Source organism: Juglans regia, chromosome 3 (genome assembly GCF_001411555.2).
Source record: "Juglans regia cultivar Chandler chromosome 3, Walnut 2.0, whole genome shotgun sequence".
NCBI classification, from domain to species: Eukaryota; Viridiplantae; Streptophyta; class Magnoliopsida; order Fagales; family Juglandaceae; genus Juglans; species Juglans regia.
The window spans coordinates 19,713,215-19,731,459 of NC_049903.1; the positions used below are offsets into that span (position 1 = coordinate 19,713,215).

The 18,245-nt window shown below is 41.7% G+C and overlaps 1 protein-coding gene across 1 annotated transcript; it reads right to left on the minus strand.

Annotated features, from left to right (window-relative positions):
- Positions 1 to 843: 843 nt before the first annotated feature.
- On the minus strand, positions 844 to 13,329 carry LOC109005135 (quinone oxidoreductase PIG3-like). The gene is given in 7 exon segments (XM_035688471.1): positions 844 to 1,143; positions 1,841 to 1,999; positions 2,155 to 2,262; positions 2,337 to 2,369; positions 2,372 to 2,417; positions 5,389 to 5,568; positions 13,075 to 13,329. Coding segments are annotated over 7 exon segments (978 nt in total). The 3' UTR covers positions 844 to 946.
- Between the last annotated feature and the right edge of the window lie 4,916 nt (positions 13,330 to 18,245).

Sequence of the window (18,245 nt, forward strand, 5' to 3'; positions counted from 1 at the left end):
ATGCGTCAGTGCCTATGTGATTTTGGTAGTGACATGTGTCGCACTAGCATATTCGACGTCCTCAAATCTGTTAGATCTAACCCACCCACCCCAACATACAAGGTGCGTGGAGGACCAACATATATTATGTTTCTTAATTTTGAATGAGGGTAATATTGTTATTGTAATTTGTACTATCCAATTAATTCAAGTAGGGCTATTTTCTAACAATGTGATCCATTTGGATACAGAAACAGTTTCATCTCATCTCTTCTCATCACTATAATTTTTTTAAATTTCCTCACAAAATATAATAAATAATTTTCTTTGATCATTATCATTTCCACCCATCACGTTGGCTTTTTGTGAGGTGTTTGAAGATTGATTATCTTTGTCATCTTCAAACAATAGTAAGATGTTTTCCTTAAAGTGTGTTAGAAGGTCTTCATATTCAAGAAAAGTGTTCATTGTTTTGCTGATTATTTCATTCATTTCTTTAATTGAAAGTTGTTAGTTTTAATAATGATTTCTCCAATAGTCTAATTTTTTTAACGTTTCCATACTCACTGTAATCATAGTCGTCTTTTGCTGAAGGACCATAGTATCTTCTGTGCCATAGAATAAACAAGGGATTTTTGTAATCACCAGGATCATTCATGTCATCATGAAGATTTACAATCTATATCATTTGTCTTCATAATTTATTCTTATAAAAAAGAATGTATCATAAATTATCATCGATGGGAACTATGCCATCTTGAGTGACTTTTGTTTCAACAGGTCACACTGGAACAGGACATAAACAACACTAAATTTCACAATACGTACAAAATAATCCAAGTTTCCTAAGTTACAAGCCTGCAACAAAAAATATGCATCAGTTGTAGCAGATATTCGAACATCACATATACACATCCCAAAGGTCTTAAAGCCATACTCATTTAAGAGAGGAGAACTGATCATTCTGTCATGGAACAAGAAGTATCTTCCCAATATGCTTGCTACTTTCCATAAGCCGGTGAGCCTCTGCCGCTTCAGATAATGGGAAGGATTTGTAGACCACAGGTGTGACCTTTCCTGCGATGATAGCAGGCCAAACATTCTTCTCCACCTCATTAATGGTCGCTGCTTTATTTTCTGGACTTCTGTATCGCAAGCGAGAAGCTGCATTCACAAAACACATATTCAATCAAAGACTATAATTCTCTCTGCATTACTTTGAAAAAATGGACAGCACAAACGGAGTTGACATTTTAAGAAACATTTAAATCATCATGGCAGCTCTTACAATGAAACATGGAATTTCCAGCGAGTTTACTATTGGAGAAGGCAACTAGAAAGACATAGAAATGATTTCGGAAGCACTTTTCATTGATTAAAGGATGCATTCATAGGGAAAACAATCGTCAACAACCTCAAACTTCCAAAAGAATATTCTAATGAAACAGAGACAAATGACTGTACGGATGTATGGGCCTAAAGTTTTTCCGTAAGGGTCTCAGTTAAATGGTTGAAATAATGTGCAAAGCCTTTTTGCGATTCTTGAATCAAAGATGAGTGGGTGTATCAAATATGAGATCCATTTCTTTGTTTCAATATTGGGTCACTTCTAACTTACGTGTGGAAATAATAGGGGGGAGGGGGAGGTACCTCTTTTACCCAGGAAAATGCTTCAAGGCAGAGTTATTAATAAAGGTAGGCAGAATGTTTAGTTTTCATTCTATTGCTCAACTCGTGATGGAATGAAGAACAAAATAAGCAAACCTTTAAACGGTATTTCAAGAAAGGGAAAGATGAAAGCTCATCCAAACTCCAAAAACTAGAGACTGAAACTCAATATTAATGAATACTGTTGTAATACCTTTCACTGTGAGACACCTAGCAAGCAAACTGCTAAGATTTATTTCTGTAGCTGCCCCACCCATCATGCTGATAAGAAGAAGCCTCCCACCAACATTTAAGCTGTCAAGGTTTCGCTGAAAATAGGCTGCTCCAATATGATCCAGAATAACATCAACACCTGCCATTGATTACTCATGAAGTTGGCATTACTCCCCACCAACCACTAGAAAAAAAAAAAAAAAAAAAAAATCTATACCATACTCCCTCAAACATTGAGAGATGGTGAGATATTGTTAAATGAAGCATATGTGATCGATCAAAGCTGCAGCATACCTTTCCCTTCTGTTTCTTGCTTCACTCGGACAACAAAGTCCTCGGTCTTGTAATTGATACACACATCAGCTCCAAGATCCTTACAAACAGCTAGTTTTTCTTCACTCCCTGGTGATCAAGATCTGAAGTATATGAATACATGGATACTGAGTTTATGTAATGAGATGAGCGTGTTGTTGGACCTGCTGTGACAAACACTTGTGCTCCTTGGTATTAACTATCTGAATTGCAAATGTACCAATACCACTGGAGCCCCCATGGACCTGAAATTTAAGTTTTCAATTCATAATTAAGTGATGAATTGGGACTAGACTGGAATATGAATGAAACTGATTTGAATAGGCTATATATCATGTAAATTGGTTTTTCTCAGTATCAACTACAACCACAATGAATCTGGTAGGACCTCATGTGTTGTGGCCCATGGCCAAGCCACTAGCCATGTGGAGACAAGGCTAGACAGCCCCAAAACAGCCTCATAGACTTGTCAGCCACATGCCAACAGCCATGCTAGCCATGCTAGCCATGCCCATGGCCCATGGCCCATGCCATGGGCCAGCCTAGCCCACCCATGCGCTCATGCATGTCATGAGTCAACTTGGCTCATGTCAACTATGTTATTTTTCATTATTAATTTTTATTTAATTATTTATTTTCCAAGAGACCTAATGGGGGTTTCTAAGTTGTAATCCTTATAAATAGGACTCTTAGGCTTTGCATTTACATCTTTTGGCAAATTTCCTAGTGGGTAGACTATTTTGTTCTTGAGATCACCATTCGGTGCTAAGGCACTTGGGCTCTTTGGGGTGCAATTCGTGAATCTCCTAAGAGAGGATCACACCTTGCAATTCGTGAATAGGTGTTATTCAATCTATCTTGTTCTTGCAATTTGGTGCAATTCGTGAATCCAAGTTGTTGTTCTATTTGTTATTTTGAAGTTCAACAATAAAGAGGTTTATTTCATCTATGTGCAATTCGTGAATCATAGTTGAATTGACTATCTTTTGTTCACTTTGTTCTTGATTATTTATCACTTGTTCATCGTGTTCTTCATTGTTTTTGGTGTACATCCATTCCATTGCTCATTTGTCATTCTTTACATAAGTTTGTCAACTTACTACAAATTGTTCCCTCCATACACCTTGCCCTAGCCGAAATACACATAGCCTCCACTCCATATACACCATTTGGCCAACTCTAGTGTTGCCCTACTTTCCATATTAGTTTACATTTCCACAATTGCCCTTCATCTATCATAGTCATAAAACCCTAGCCACACCATCCACTTATCATATTCAGCCATCCTAAAGTCATCCACCATAAACCCTAGCCGCGAACCTCAAGCCCTATAAGGAAACTCATTCCTTTTAGGAGTCTTGACTTCCTCTAATTCAAATTCAAATTCAAATCCCTTAATTTAAGGAATTGCAAATCCTCTTCAATTCCTTAAATCACTATTCCTAAAATCTCTCTAGTCAACTATTGACTTACCATCTCAATTCAAATTCGAATTTCCAATTCCCTCCAAGATTCCTACCACTTAGGAATCTTCCCTCAATCATCTCTATCTACCAATCCTAGCCAAATTCGAATTCCCTTCTTTCCTCAAAGATTCCCTTCGTCTTTCAAACTTCCATATCCATTTCCAAATCATTCAAAATCTAACCAACCTTCCAAAGACCAAGTCAACCCAATCCCTTCATCTTAGCCACCCAACATCCAAAACCTTACCATTTCGGCAACCCTAGCCAACTGAACCCTAGCATCACTCTTCCACCTCATTCCTAAACCTTAGCATCATTCTAAACTCCAACCTTAAGCCAACTTTTCCAAATCTCGAAATTCACCCTAGCCATCTCACAAAACCCTAGCTACACTTCACCATTCCTACCCTAATCACCATCCAAGTGGCCCAAACATCAAGGGCAACCCTTAAGCCATTCTCATTACATCAAACACCTATAATCCTAAGCCAATCTTCCAAGACCACACCAACCCTAATTCTACCATAGCCCACGACATCCCTAGTTGCATCCAACCCGAACCCGAACCCGAACCCAAACCTCATATCATCCATTCAACCCTAGCCTCCATCATATTGGCACTTCACTCAAGAACAAGTCTAGCCGCCCACATTGATTTGCCTTAGCCTAAACACTTAACCTACCCAAACACATCATCATCCCATCACTCAAACACCATCCTTTTATAGAAGGCCAAACAAGTTGGCAAGAACACTCGGTCACCATCATCACCAAGACGAGCCCGTGGACCTTAGTGTTAGGGATAAGACCGGGGTCCCTAACAGAATCCCTAAGGTACCTACTTACACTATAGTAAGATATTTCAGGCTCTTTTAATTAAGATATTTCAGATTTTTGTTAATTCTACTGGTCAACTCGTGAATAAGGCATATTAATTAAGTGTTGCCTCGATTTGAACAATTTTCATTACAATATCTTTTTGTTTCCATTTTTTTTGTTTCGGCTTTTACCTATTCATTCTTCTATATATAGGTAAGCAGGGATGTGAAGGTGTTTTTGTATAGGTAATAATTGATAAAGATATTGAAAAAGAATAGTTGTTCCTCGCCTTAGAGTGAGACACTAGAAATTACCAATGGAGCTGAAATCCCAACAAATAATCCGAAACCCCTGCAAATGAAATAGCACAAAGGCTATCCACTGCAAGGCTCCAAAGAAAAATATGGACATGACTGATCCAATGGCAAGAGAAATGCCTCACTGATAACACATTTCAGGTGGGAAGAAGAGGACTCAAAAGGAAACCCTAGAGAGAACTGTATGCCTTGATTTTGCACAACTATGACTCGAAACGCTTCCATTGTTTAGTGCAGAAGGCGATCTTAAGGGCCGCACATAGAGATGGTTTACAAGCATAGGATAAAGTTAGAAAAAACCTTAGGGCAGAAACCCTAAAAGACTGTTGGGTAGCAACAAGGGAAGGGGAATGAGGTATGAAGGTATAATTTTGTCAAAAAGGTTAAATGTAAAAATGTAGTTAGTTGAGTTACAATAAATGATGGAGCACATAGATTAAGCTCAGTAATTATCAAGAATGTTCATTCCAAGTGATTACACCAATGACATCATAGTAAGATAGTAACATAATTAGTCATATACCATAGCAGATGCCAACAAATGTAAGATCCTAACCAATGCAAGTTCCACTAAATTATCAAGAATCAGAAAACAGATTAGGCTAAGTGTTTACCAAGAATGTTTCCCCAGCAGATAGCTGACTTATCATAAAAACAGTGGACCAAACAGTACACGCCACCTCAGGGAGACTAGCAGCATCCTCCAAAGAAACTCCAGGTGGGATAGGAAGAACTTGTGTAGCTGGAACAACCACTTTCTCAGCATATCCTCCCCCATTGAGAAGAGCGCACACCTAGTATTATGTACCAAGAATTATGCATCTCTATTATGTGTAATACAAATTTTGCACAGTTACAAAAGTCTGTAAAAAGGGGGGAAAACATTGTCAAAACAACAGTTACACCCAACTACTTCCAAATGCAACTACAAGACACGTCTTTGTATTGTTTCAAACACTTGAAGAGTCATCTTTTGCATGGACAACATGTTTCTCTGACTTTTATGGCTCAGTCTTCTCTCTGTACACATGCACACTTTCTTCTCCTCGTTGCTTTCTGTAACGCTTTTCATCATTGGCAATGTTATGTTAATATTTTCTGAAGTTTAGATGATTATGATGGGTTGTGCTATAGAAGTGGTGATTGAATCCAAATGCTTTATTTTGTCAAAATTTGGTGATGATGGTTTGCGAGTTACTAAGAGAAGCTGGAAAATAGAGCAAATGGTGATGCTGGGTCACTCTTCAATCCAGTGGCTTGAGAAGGTATTAGAGGAGAGTCTAAGTAGGGGGAAGAAGGAGGTGTATTCGGCAACGAGAGGCGGTTTTTGTAGTATGATTGCTCAACGATGTGCAAATAGGAGAGTGAGGTATCTTCAAATTTTAGAGTACAACCAGGGGGGAAGGAGGAATGTTTTATGTATTCCTAAAGGAGAAAATGGATGGGGATGGAGGAAGATGAGGGAGGTGTTGTTGGAGCAAGGGAAGGAGGTCACTAAAGTGGGTGGTTTGTCTGGTGGAGGTCATCGAAATCATGGTCAAGGAGCACTGAGACACCATGCTCAGTCGTATAAGGAGGCCCTGTCTACGTCGATGCTGAAAGCACACATGCGTGATGGTGGCGCGAGAGTCTCTAACAGAAGGCAAGGGCAGCGGCGCTGGGAAGGCAAGACGAATGGAGTGTTGAACCATTTCCATGGTAGGGGCACTGGGGCGTGTCAGGAGACGTGGGCTATCAGGAAGAGGTTGTTGGAAATGCAGGGGTAGCTGCGGGCACTGCAGAGAGACATGGCTGCAATAGTGGAATTTGTTGGTTCATTTAAGGCAAAGGAAGATACGGGGGATTTAAAAGGGAAGACACAAGTTACGGGCCATGGGCCTACCAATGCCCAGAATGAGGCCCATTAGAAATTAAAGAAGGGAAAAGGATGGGCTGTGTGGCGAAAGAGGGGTGGGCCGTCTCGGCCCAATAATCAAAACGTAACCCTGGCTGGTGGGGTTGGCTCGTCTAGGCCCAACATGCAGAACTTGAATGGGGCTGGGTCGTCTCAGCCCAGGGCCCATAGTGACACCAAATCAAATAGGGAAGCCCAACCCGCTTCGTCTGTCAAGAGCCCTAGCCTGTGCCTTCCACCCGAGTTGCACAAGTCTCGGGTTTGTGCCAGATAGTCAGCCGACGGCGAATGGTCAGTCGAAGGTAGCACAGACAACGCTGACGGTGGTAGAGGAGGCCGCCAATGAGGTGTCGTCAGCATTCTGTGCTAATCACACTTTAGTGGGGTTCGATATGCGTTTTTCTCAACCTAAGGAGGTGCAGAACTCGCCGATGAAGGGTGGTGGGATGGTCCTGGCTCCGGCAGACTTGTCTGTGAAACATTTTGAGAATTTTGAGGTGGTTGAGGAAGAGGAGGACTAGGATGATCTGATGCACTCGGTGGAGAATGAACTGTTCATCCCTGAGGCTTGCGGGTTGGAGGAGATTTCAGTGGGGAGAGGTTTTCAGAACTTGAATAACAATATGGGGAATCCTATCCCATTGAATTACTATTTCCCTGATTAAGCCTCAGATTGGGTAATACATAAAGCAAAAAAAATTCAACATATGGTGGGGATTGAATGTGATGGGTATGAGAAGCAGTTCATAGCTTTGCTAACTGCTATGAAAGTTGGACATCGCCAAAAAAAGAAAGAGGACTCAAAGAAAAGTCGGGAACCAAAAATATTGACGTGGTCGATGAACTTGGGGGGTAGCTCTAGTAGGAATAGGGCAAAAGGGAAGGGGCTGACTTTTTCCCAATGAAACCAAAGATTGTATCTTGGAATGTCCGGGGTCTAAACGAAGTAGAAAAGCGCCTTCGGATTCGGCATTTAATTCGTGAATGGAAAGCGGACATTGTTTGCTTACAAGAGACAAAGCTGAAGATGATCAGTAGGAAGGCTGTGCGGAGTTTATGGTGCAGTATTTATGTAGACTGGGTTTACTTGGCCTTTTCAGGGGCATCGGGAGGAATTGTGGTGATGTGGGATAGGCGGGTGGTGGAAAAAGTAGAGGAATACATAGGGAGATATATGAAAGCATGTTCTTTTAAATGTGTGTCAGATGGTTTTTTGTGAGCATTTGCAGGTGTGTATGGACCGGATCTAGATGTAGACAGAAGATTGTTGTGGGATGAGCTTGTAGGGGTACATAGCTGGTGGGAGCTTCCTTGGTGTATTGAGGGGGATTTCAATGTGGTTCGTTTCCAAAGTGAATGTTTTGGAAGCAGAAGATTGACACCAACAAGTTTGGAGTTCTCAAAATATATTTCTGACTTGAATTTGATTGACCTTCCACTTGCAGGGGGTTTAGCCACATGGTCGAATAATCAGACGTGGTCCCGCTTGGACCGTTTCATAATTTCACCTGAATTGGAAAGTCATTTTCCAGACGTCTGGCAAACGCGTTAGGTACGCCTAGCCTCGGATCATTGGCCTATTATGCTTGATTGTGGAGGTATTTGTAGCGGTAGAAGGTTTATCAAGTTTGAGAATATGTGGTTGAAGTCTGAAGGCTTTGTGGAAATGGTCAAACAATGGTGGATTTCGTATCAACTTAAGGGTATCCCCAGTTTCATTTTTGCAAATAAACTGAAAGCATTAAAAAAAGACTTAAAGGAATGGACTCAGTAGTCTTTTGGCAATGTAAAGGAAAACAAAATTACTAAGTGGAGGGAAATACATGATTTAGAAAGAATACAAGAAGGGAGACCACTTACTGAGGAGAAGCAAGCACAAAAAACTTTGTTGGTTGCAGATCTTGAGAGGATAATCCTACAAGAAGAAATGTCATGGCACCAGAAATCAAGAGCTCTTTGGTTAAAGGAAGGGGACCGAAGTACGAAGTTTTTCCATAAACTTGCAAATTCTCATAGAAGAAATAATACCATTGAGGTGCTGAAAATTGAAGGGATTGGATGCAGAGAAGAAGAGGTAATACAAAATCACGCGGTCGATTTCTTTGGAAAGCTCCTCACTGAGCAGGTGGGGTGGAGGCCTACTCTGAATGGATTGGTTTTTGACACTATTGAGCCTGAGGATGCTGCTAGCATGGAGAGGAAGAGGTTTATGGTGTAGTAAGGAAAATGGCAAAAGATAAAGCCTCCGACCCTGATGGTTTCTCTACTGGTTTTTTCCAAGAATGTTGGGAGGTGATTAAAGAAGATCTTCTTAAGGTGTTTCAGGAGCTTTTATCGTTTGGAAAATTTGAGAAAAGCCTCAACACCACTTTTCTTGCTTTAATTCAAAAAGGTAGGAGCCATTGAGATTATAGATTTTCGGCCTATTAGCCTAGTGAATGATACATACAAGATTATTGCAAAAGTGCTTGCTAATCGTTTAAGCGGGGTCTTGGGGAAGATTGTTACTAAGCCTCAAAATGCCTTTGTGAAGGGTAGACAGATTTTTTATGCGGCTCTAATTGCTAATGAATGTCTGGACAGTAGATTGAAGGCTGGCAGCTCAGGGCTTATGTATAAGTTAGATATGGAAAAGGTGTAGAGTTAACTGAGATTTTCTTCTATATCTACTCGATAGGTGCGGTTTTGGAGAAAGGTGGAGGTCTTGGATCAGCTAGTGTATACCCACGGTAATATTCTTTGTGTTAATCAACGGCAGCCCAGAGGATTTCTTTCCAAGTTCTCGTGGCTTAAGACAAGGGGATCCGTTATCTCCTTTACTTTTTGTCATTGTTATGGAGGCACTAAGCATGATGATCTCGGCTTTAGTGACTAATGGTTTTATTAGTGGTTTCCAGATTGGATTGCCCAGTAGGGGTATCACTACTATTTCACATTTACTGTTTGCAGATGATACACTTATTATGTGCGAAACCGATCAAGATCAGTTGAAGGCTGTGAAGGCGCTGCTTTGTTTTGAAGCAGTGTCTGTTTTAAAAGTGAATTATGATAAATCCGAGTTGGTGCCTATTGGAGAAGTTCAGAATATAAGGGAGTTGGCTGGCACACTGGGTTATAAGATAGCGTCCCTCCCTATGAGTTATTTGGGATTACCACTGGGTATAGCCTCTAGGGCACGCTCTATCTGGGATACAGTGATGAAAAAGTAGAGAGGAGACTGGCAGGTTGGAAGATGATGTATTTGTCAAAAGGGGGCCGGATTACGCTAATTAAAAGTACACTTTCTAATCTACCCACGTATTTCTTATGCTTATCCCCTATACTCGCTAGTGTGGCAGGTCGTCTTGAGAAGTTAAAAAGAGATTTTCTGTGGGGGGGTTTAGGAGAAGAGTTTAAATTTCATCTAATCAAGTGGGAGATGGTGTGCCGTCCTATCTCTAATGGCGGTTTGGGTATCAGAAATTTGAGGTTGTTCAATCGTGCATTACTTGGCAAATGGTTGTAGCGATATAGCAAGGAACCAGAAGCCTTATGGAAGACTGTGATCGAGAACAAATATGGTGATTTAGGGGTGGGATGGTGTACGAGAGAAGTTAGAGGGGCCTCTGGAATGGGGTTATGGAAACACATTAAAAGAGGGTGGGAGGTATTCCATCAACACACTAGACTGCAATTGGGTACAGGGTCCAAGATCAGATTTTGGAAGGATATATGGTGTACCGATACTGCTCTACAAGATTTGTTTCCTACACTATTTTTGATTGCAAATGCTCAAGATGCCATGGTGGCGGAGGTTATGGAAGTCGCAGGAAGGAACATTCACTAGAATATCAACTTCAACCGGGCGGCACAGGATTGGGAGATTGAGAGTTTTGTAGATTTTTATGGTCTCTTGTATTCTTGTCATCCAAATTTCCAGCATGATGATGATCTGTGGTGGAGTCTAGCAAGGAAGAGAGCGTTCACTGTTCGTTCCTTTTATAAGGTACTTATACAAGTTCCTGAGATATAGTATCCGTGAAAAAAGCTTTGGCACAATAAGGCTCCTCCCAAAACTTCTTTCTTTGTGTGGACAACGTCGTTAGGTAAGATTCTCACTACGGATAATCTGAGAAAGAAAAGAATAATTATTGCAGACAGGTGTTGCATGTGTAAAAAAAGGGGTGAGTCGGTGAATCATTTACTCTTACATTGCGAGATAGCTAAGACTATATGGGATGAGGTGTTTAACAGATTGGACATAACGTGGGTTATGCCGAAAATCGTGTCGGATGTTTTGGCTTGATGGACTTCAATTCAAGGTATGTGACAGATCAAAGCGGTTTGGAAGATGATTCCTATCTGTATTATGTGGTGCTTGTGGCAGGAGTGCAATTAGAGGATTTTTGAAGACAGAGAGATCTAGGGTGGAGTTGAAAATGTTATTTTTTTGGACTCTTTGTACTTGGGCCATTGTTGTGGACTTTAATGGCATGGATTTTCATGACTTCTTAGTTTCTAATGTTCCTACATAAAGAGGGCATATTCTGACTTTGTAATTGACAGTTGAATGGATGAATAATACTTATTTTACTTATAAAAAAAAAAAAAGATAGTTATTTCCAAAAACAAAGCTTCGGTAAATTAAACTCGAACAGAAAAAGCAGTCGAAAGACAACTCTTCCTTAACACGAGAACTGATAATGTTACAGAAAGAAGGCACATTGAAATGTCCTCTGTTGGACGGAGCCCAACACATCTTGTCTTCACCTACTCTCCTCATTCCAGTGGAATATAACGACAAAACAATAATAATAATAAAAAAAATAAACCTCACTGAATGCATCAATCTACCAATCTTGTGCAGCTCTAATGAAGCTCACGTTCCACCGAATACTGAAGACATCTTCCAATTATCTGCCACAGAAGCATCCTCAACATGGGCCACACTATACACATCAGGGAATGCTTCCTTAGGGCCCAATCACCACACCACCGATCATACCAAAAACGTATCATGATCTATCACCTACCTCAAATCTGATATGGTTAAACCTACTCTTCCTTTTCTAATATTCTTCCATAGACCTACTCTATACAGCCCTTGGACCTCATTTGTAGTCCATCTACCCACAAGCCTCCATATTGGAAACAACCAATTCTCTCCTCATAGCATCTCTCTTGTTAAGCGCCATAGCCACTTTCCCAAAAGTGCATAGTTGAATCGAGGCAGACAACCCCTTAGGCAGACAACCCCTTTCAAAAATCAGAGAACAAATCTTTTCCTAACTTTTTTTTTTATAAATAAAAATATTATATATATCAATAGGAGTAACCAAGTACACTGGACGTATACAAGAAACACCTAGCCCATACTAGAGAGCTCCTAATGACCCAAAAAGCTCGTGAAAATTAGAAACTATCCTAAATACACCAAGCCCGAATTGGAATAGAACACACCTTCCCATCCCTAACCCATTGTTTCCCTTAAGACTAATACTCCTCTCAACACTCCCTCTACGAGGACGTCTTCATAAAACCCTCCCTTTAGTCTTTTCTCGACTTGAGCTACTTCCTTTAACGTCGTAGTTGATTGTCCAAAAAAGACGCTTTAACTCTCTGCTTTTCTTAAAACTTGATTAGGTTTCAAGTGAGTAGTGCTTTAAATTGGTCTTCACATCTTCCATATGAAAGCCCCACAATATGCTGAATCTCATTAACCTTATGTAGAACCCAATCCGATGGTGAACCCGCTATATTGTGTATTGGAGGGAGAGAAACTAGGGGAACAACATTATCCTCAGACACAGTTCCCAACTGCACTATCAACCCTAGACATTCCTCCTCACAAGGCACCAACGACAAGCCCATAAGAAAATCCCCCTGAGCACCCCAAAGAAAATCTCATTGTATCTTCTCAATATGCTTAGCAACACCGAAGGGAAGTGGGAAAAGAAACATGAAACAAGTGGGCAGGTTAAAAAGAGTTTTCTTGATCAAAGTGATCCTACCCCTTTGGACATTATAATCTCTTCCATTTGGCAAATTGACGTTCAATATTTATAATCTCATCTCAATACTATTAATCATTACTTCAACCACCATCCTTTCATTATTCCACGACTGTGATTTTAAGTTATTGGCAGAAAGTAAGAAATTACAAATATTCTTACTTTAATTTTCTACACAGTTTATAAATTGCAGAACTCTTGTATTTGATAACCTGAAGCCAACGGGGACTTCTAAAATAACTATAAAAATCTAGAAGCCTAGACTTCTACAGCCAAACATTCGATGTTTTGAACTGTAAGAAAGCAGATCGAATTCGCTTGCTTACTTCTTTTCCTCCCTAATCTTAGCAACCAAACAACAGAACCAAAAGAATCCAAAGCTAGGATTCTTGGACAGAAACCAAAACCAAGACTACCTGATCGCCGATTTTCCAGCGTGAAACGTTTTTTCCGACGGCCAGGATGGTGCCGGAGCATTCGATACCCAGATAGGGACTAGCACCAGCGGGAGGAGGTGGATGAGAGCCGTTCCTCCGAAAGGTATCAGCTCGGTTCAGAGCGGCGGCGGCGACGTTGATCAGAACGTCCTCGTCTCGAAGTTCGGGGTCTCCCACCTCTCGTAGATGGAGCACTTCTGGGCCTCCCGGAGCGCTTATCACTATAGCCTTCATTTTTGTTCACTGCTCTCTTGTGCTAGTTCCTCTAATGGAGAGTGTAATATCCTTGTGATGTGTATGTTGCGGCTGGGTTGGATAATAGTATTTCTGGGTTGATTATTGATGGAAATCGTGATGCAGATGAGCTGTTTGTGGAAAGAACTGTAAGGAAAAAAACTGGGAAAGAGATGGATATAGGGTTCTTCGAGGGACCCTTAACCTCCCATAGACTTGATTCAATATTCTCCAAAATAAAAATGTCAGATCCCCTCCGTTTGTGCCCCGGACTGATCCTAATACCCACACAGGAGTAACTAACCAAAGCAGTAATAAATGGACACGTGTCCTTACTCTTAACAGAATAAAGTAGAAATTCAAATAACATGTTCTAGAATGTCTAAAGAAACACAACTCTAAAATGTAAACAACTTAAATTGAGCAAACGGGGCGTTTAATGAATACAACGAGACGGTGCGGTTTGATGAAACGGTGAGCTTCAATCCTAGCTGCTGCTGTGCGTTTTGGTACTTGGTTCAAGGTTGCTGTTGTGCGTTTTGATGACAGGTACTACTTCACTTGACTTCCTGAACTCCTTCACTTCAGTTCTCCTTGTCTTCTCAGCTGTCTTCGGTTCCATGTAACCCTAACTCCCTTCCATACGTCTCCTTCCCCCTAGCCTCATAACAATCCTCCCCTGTTAAAGGACCTTGCCCACAAGGTGCGGGTATAGGTCCTGAATCCTTGACAGCGACTCCCACGTGTTGTTCTCCGAGGAAGCTCCAACCCACTTGACGAGGATCTCCGTGATCGCACGGTTGCCTTGCCGTTTGAGACGGCGCTCAATGACTCTCTCGGGCTCTGGCTGGATTTCCCCCTCATTATTTACGGGGGGAAGCTTGGGAAGAGGACAGATCTGAGTTCCTAGCTTGGGTTTCAAGCAAGAAACATGGAACACGGGGTGGATGCGTGAGCTCTCTGGTAAATCCAGTTTGTACGCCACTTTCCCAACTCTTTTTAGCACTTGGAATGGGCCATAGAACCGAGGAGAGAGTTTGAGGTTGTGGCGTGTTGCAATCGAACTCTGCCGATATGGCTGCAGGCGAAGGTAAACCCAGTCTCCCTCTCCAAACTCACGATCTGATCTCTTTTTGTCCGCGTAGTACTTCATTCTCTGTTGGGATTGCTGTAAATTGTTGTGGAGTAGAATTCGGATCTTGTCTCTTGTAATTAAATGTTGATCCACCGCGTCCGTAAGGGCTGTCCCGGGAATATAGGAGGTAAGTTTAGGTGGGTAGTACCCATACAAGGCCTCAAATGGGGAAATTTTGGTCGAAGTGTGGTATGAAGAATTATACCACCATTCGGCCATTGGTAGCCATTGGACCCAGCTCCTAGGTTTATCACCTGCATAGCAACGTAAGTAACCTTCCAAGGTCTTGTTAAGGGCTTCGGTCTGACCATCTGTCTGTGGATGGTAGGCTGAGCTGTAGTGTAACACAGTACCCTGCAGCTGAAATAAGGTCTTCCAAAAAGTACGCAGAAAAATAGGATCACGATCCGAGAGGATAACCTTAGGCAACCCATGTAGTTTAAAAATTTCCTTAAAGAAGGATTGTGCAACTCCAGCAGTTGTGTATGGGTGTGCCAATGCGATAAAATGACCATATTTGGTCAATCTATCGATGACTACTAAGATGACATTGAACCCTTGAGATTTAGGTAAACCTTCCACAAAGTCTAGTGAAATTTCCTCCCAAGCTTGTGAAGGAATTGGGAGGGGCTGGAGCAGACCAGGGGGTGAAATGGTCTCAGTTTTATTTATCTGGCATGTGTCACATTCCCTTACCATACTTTTGATGTCCTTCTTCATCCCTTGCCAATAAAAGTCACGTTTTGCTCTTTGGTATGTCTTCACAAAACCCGAGTGGCCTGCTTGGGGGTCTGAGTGAATGTAAGTGAGGACCTTAGCCTTGAACAGGGACTGAGGGTCAATTACCACCCTGCCTTTTTTGAAGAGTAAGCCTTGCTTTAGAACATAATCTTTAGGCCCTTGCTGGCCTGATGTAAGCTGCTGGATAATCTTATTTAACTCAGGTGAGCCTGCATAAGTAGCTTTGAGTTCATCAATCCACATAGGGGTAGGAAATGTAAGAAGGCCCAGGAATCCTCCTTGAAGCAATTCTGGTTCATGCCTTCGAGAGAGAGCATCCGCTACTTTATTTTCCCTTCCTTGCTTATACTGAATTGTAAAGTCATAGCCCATTAACTTTGTGATCCATTTTTGCTGTTTTGCCGTGCCTACCTTTTGCTCCAAAAGGTACTTAAGTGACTGTTGATCGGTTTTAACAACAAAGGTCTGACCCAATAGGTAGGGTCTCCACTTGTGAACTGCCGTGACTAGAGCTAGGAGCTCTTTTTCATAAGTAGAGAGGGTCAAAGCTGTCCCCTTTAGTGCTTTGCTTAAATAAGCGATAGGCTGGCCCTCTTGCATTAATACCGCCCCCACCCCACAACCACTTGCATCACACTCAATAATGAATTTTTTGTAAAAGTTAGGTAACCGTAACACTGGTGGAGTTGATACTGCTGCCTTAAGTTCCAGAAATGCCATATTAGCCTTATCATCCCACTGAAAAGAGTTCTTTCGCAATAGAGCTGTAAGTGGGGCTGCAATAAGGCCATAATTCCTTATAAATTTCTGATAATACCCCGTCAAGCCTAGGAAGCCTCGCAAAGCTTTAGTATTCTTTGGAGTTGGCCACTCCACCATTGCTTGTATTTTTTTTGGATCTGCTTTAACACCCTTACCCGAAACTAGGTGACCCAAATACTCCACCTCGGCTACACCAAATTGGCACTTGGATAATTTAGCGAATAAGCAATGGTTAGATAAGGTTTGTAGTACCACTTTAAGATGCCCAAGGTGCTCATCCATGGTGTGGCTGTATACCAGGATATCATAAAAAAAAACTAAGACAAATCGCCTTAAATATGGTCTGAAAATTGTATTCATGAGCCCCTGAAAAGTTGAGGGTGCATTGGTGAGCCCAAAGGGCATTACCAAGAATTCATAATGTCCCTCATGAGTGCAGAAGGCCGTTTTAGGGATATCCTCCGGTACTACCCTGATTTGATGATAGCCGGATCGAAGATCCAGCTTTAAGAACACTGCTGCCCTATGTAGTTCATCTAGGAGTTCATCAATCACCGGAATGGAAAACTTGTCCTTGACCATTTCCTGGTTTAGTGCTCGATAGTCCACACATAAACGCCAACTCCCATCAGCTTTGCGGACCAATAAAACAGGTGAAGAAAATGGGCTAGAGCTGGGTCGAATAACACCTGTTTTCAGTAATTCAGCCACTATTTTCTCTATTTCCGACTTCTGGTAGAAGGGGTACCTATAAGGCCGTGTAGAAATGGGACTAGTACCCTCTTTGAGGATAATACGATGGTCATGAGACCTCATAGGTGGCAGCCCTGTGGGTTCCTTGAAAACTTGGGTAAATTCTGATAAAACTTGCTTGAGTTCTGGGTGGTTGACCTCATTGCTCAACAATGTAGGTGTAGCTTGTAATTGGAGAATTAAACCCTTCCCATGGTAACATGAATTGAGAAACATTTTGTGGCAATCCAAGAATGAAGTCTGTTGTAGTTGAAGGCCCTTAAACCAAACTGATTTACCCTCCCACTGAAACTGCATTTGTAGGGCAGAAAAGTTCCAATTTATGGAGCCAAGGGACGCAAGCCACTGAATTCCTAAGACTCCATCACAACCAGCTAGTGGTAATACAAAATAAGAGGGTTTAAAACAAACCCCTTGAATTCGAGTATCTATTTCATCACAAGATCCCAATGTTTCTACCACTGCACCATTAGCCACTTGCACTTGTAACTTTGACTGACTATTAATGGGCAGGTTAGCTTTTGTAACAATAGATGGGTCAAGGAAGTTGTGAGTACTTCCTGTGTCCACTAAAATAAGCACTGATGCATTACCAATATGGCCATGTAATCGCATAGTTTTAGGGCAAGGAGTACCTGTTAATGCATTCAATGTAATTGTTGGGCCTTCGAGTGTGGTTGGTGGTGCTGTTTCCGTCATATCCGTGGAGTCATAGAACACTTCTTCACCCTTGTCCTCAGTATTCTGGTCAGCAGCTTGTAGAAAGTAAATTTTTGGAGATTTGCACACATGACCCAAATGCCATTTTTCATCACAATGAAAACATAATCCACGCTTTCGTTTATCATCCATATGACTCGGTAACACCCTTCTCATGGGGTTAGGTGACTTTGGGGGTTGAGTGGTACTTGTGTTAGGGGCTGACCATTGATTTCCAGTGGTGCTTTGGTATGAATTTCGGTCTGCCCATGGTTTAGCATTTCTTCTTGTACTAACCCAAAATTCTTCTTGTATTTTTGCGAGGCTAAATGCTATGTTGAGGTTCGCTGGTTTGAGCAACCGAAGAGGAAGGCGGATGTCATCTTTGAGGCCGCTAAGGAAGCAGCTCAACTTATGGTTGTCGGAGAGCCCTTTTAATCTATTAGAGAGAGACTCAAACTGGGCTTTATACACAGCCACTGTCGAGTGTTGTTTCAGCCTAGTGAGCGACTCCATCGGATCGTCATACGCTGTCGAACCAAAGCGTAGTTGAAGTGCCTCAGTGAAGGTTGGCCAGTCCGTAAACTGCCCAGTATCAATTGCATCTTGGTACCACGTGAGGGCTTCTCCCTCCATATGATATGAAGCCATTAAAAGCTTCTGAGCATTAGGTGTTTGGTAAAATGAAAAATAGTGGTGCACCTTGAAAACCCACCCTGCTGGGTCCTCACCACGAAAATGAGGGAAATCCAACTTGACTCCCCTTGGTGTGTGTCTACGTTGCTCTCCATCATTTTCAACCTCACGGTCTATCTCTTGTCTCTCT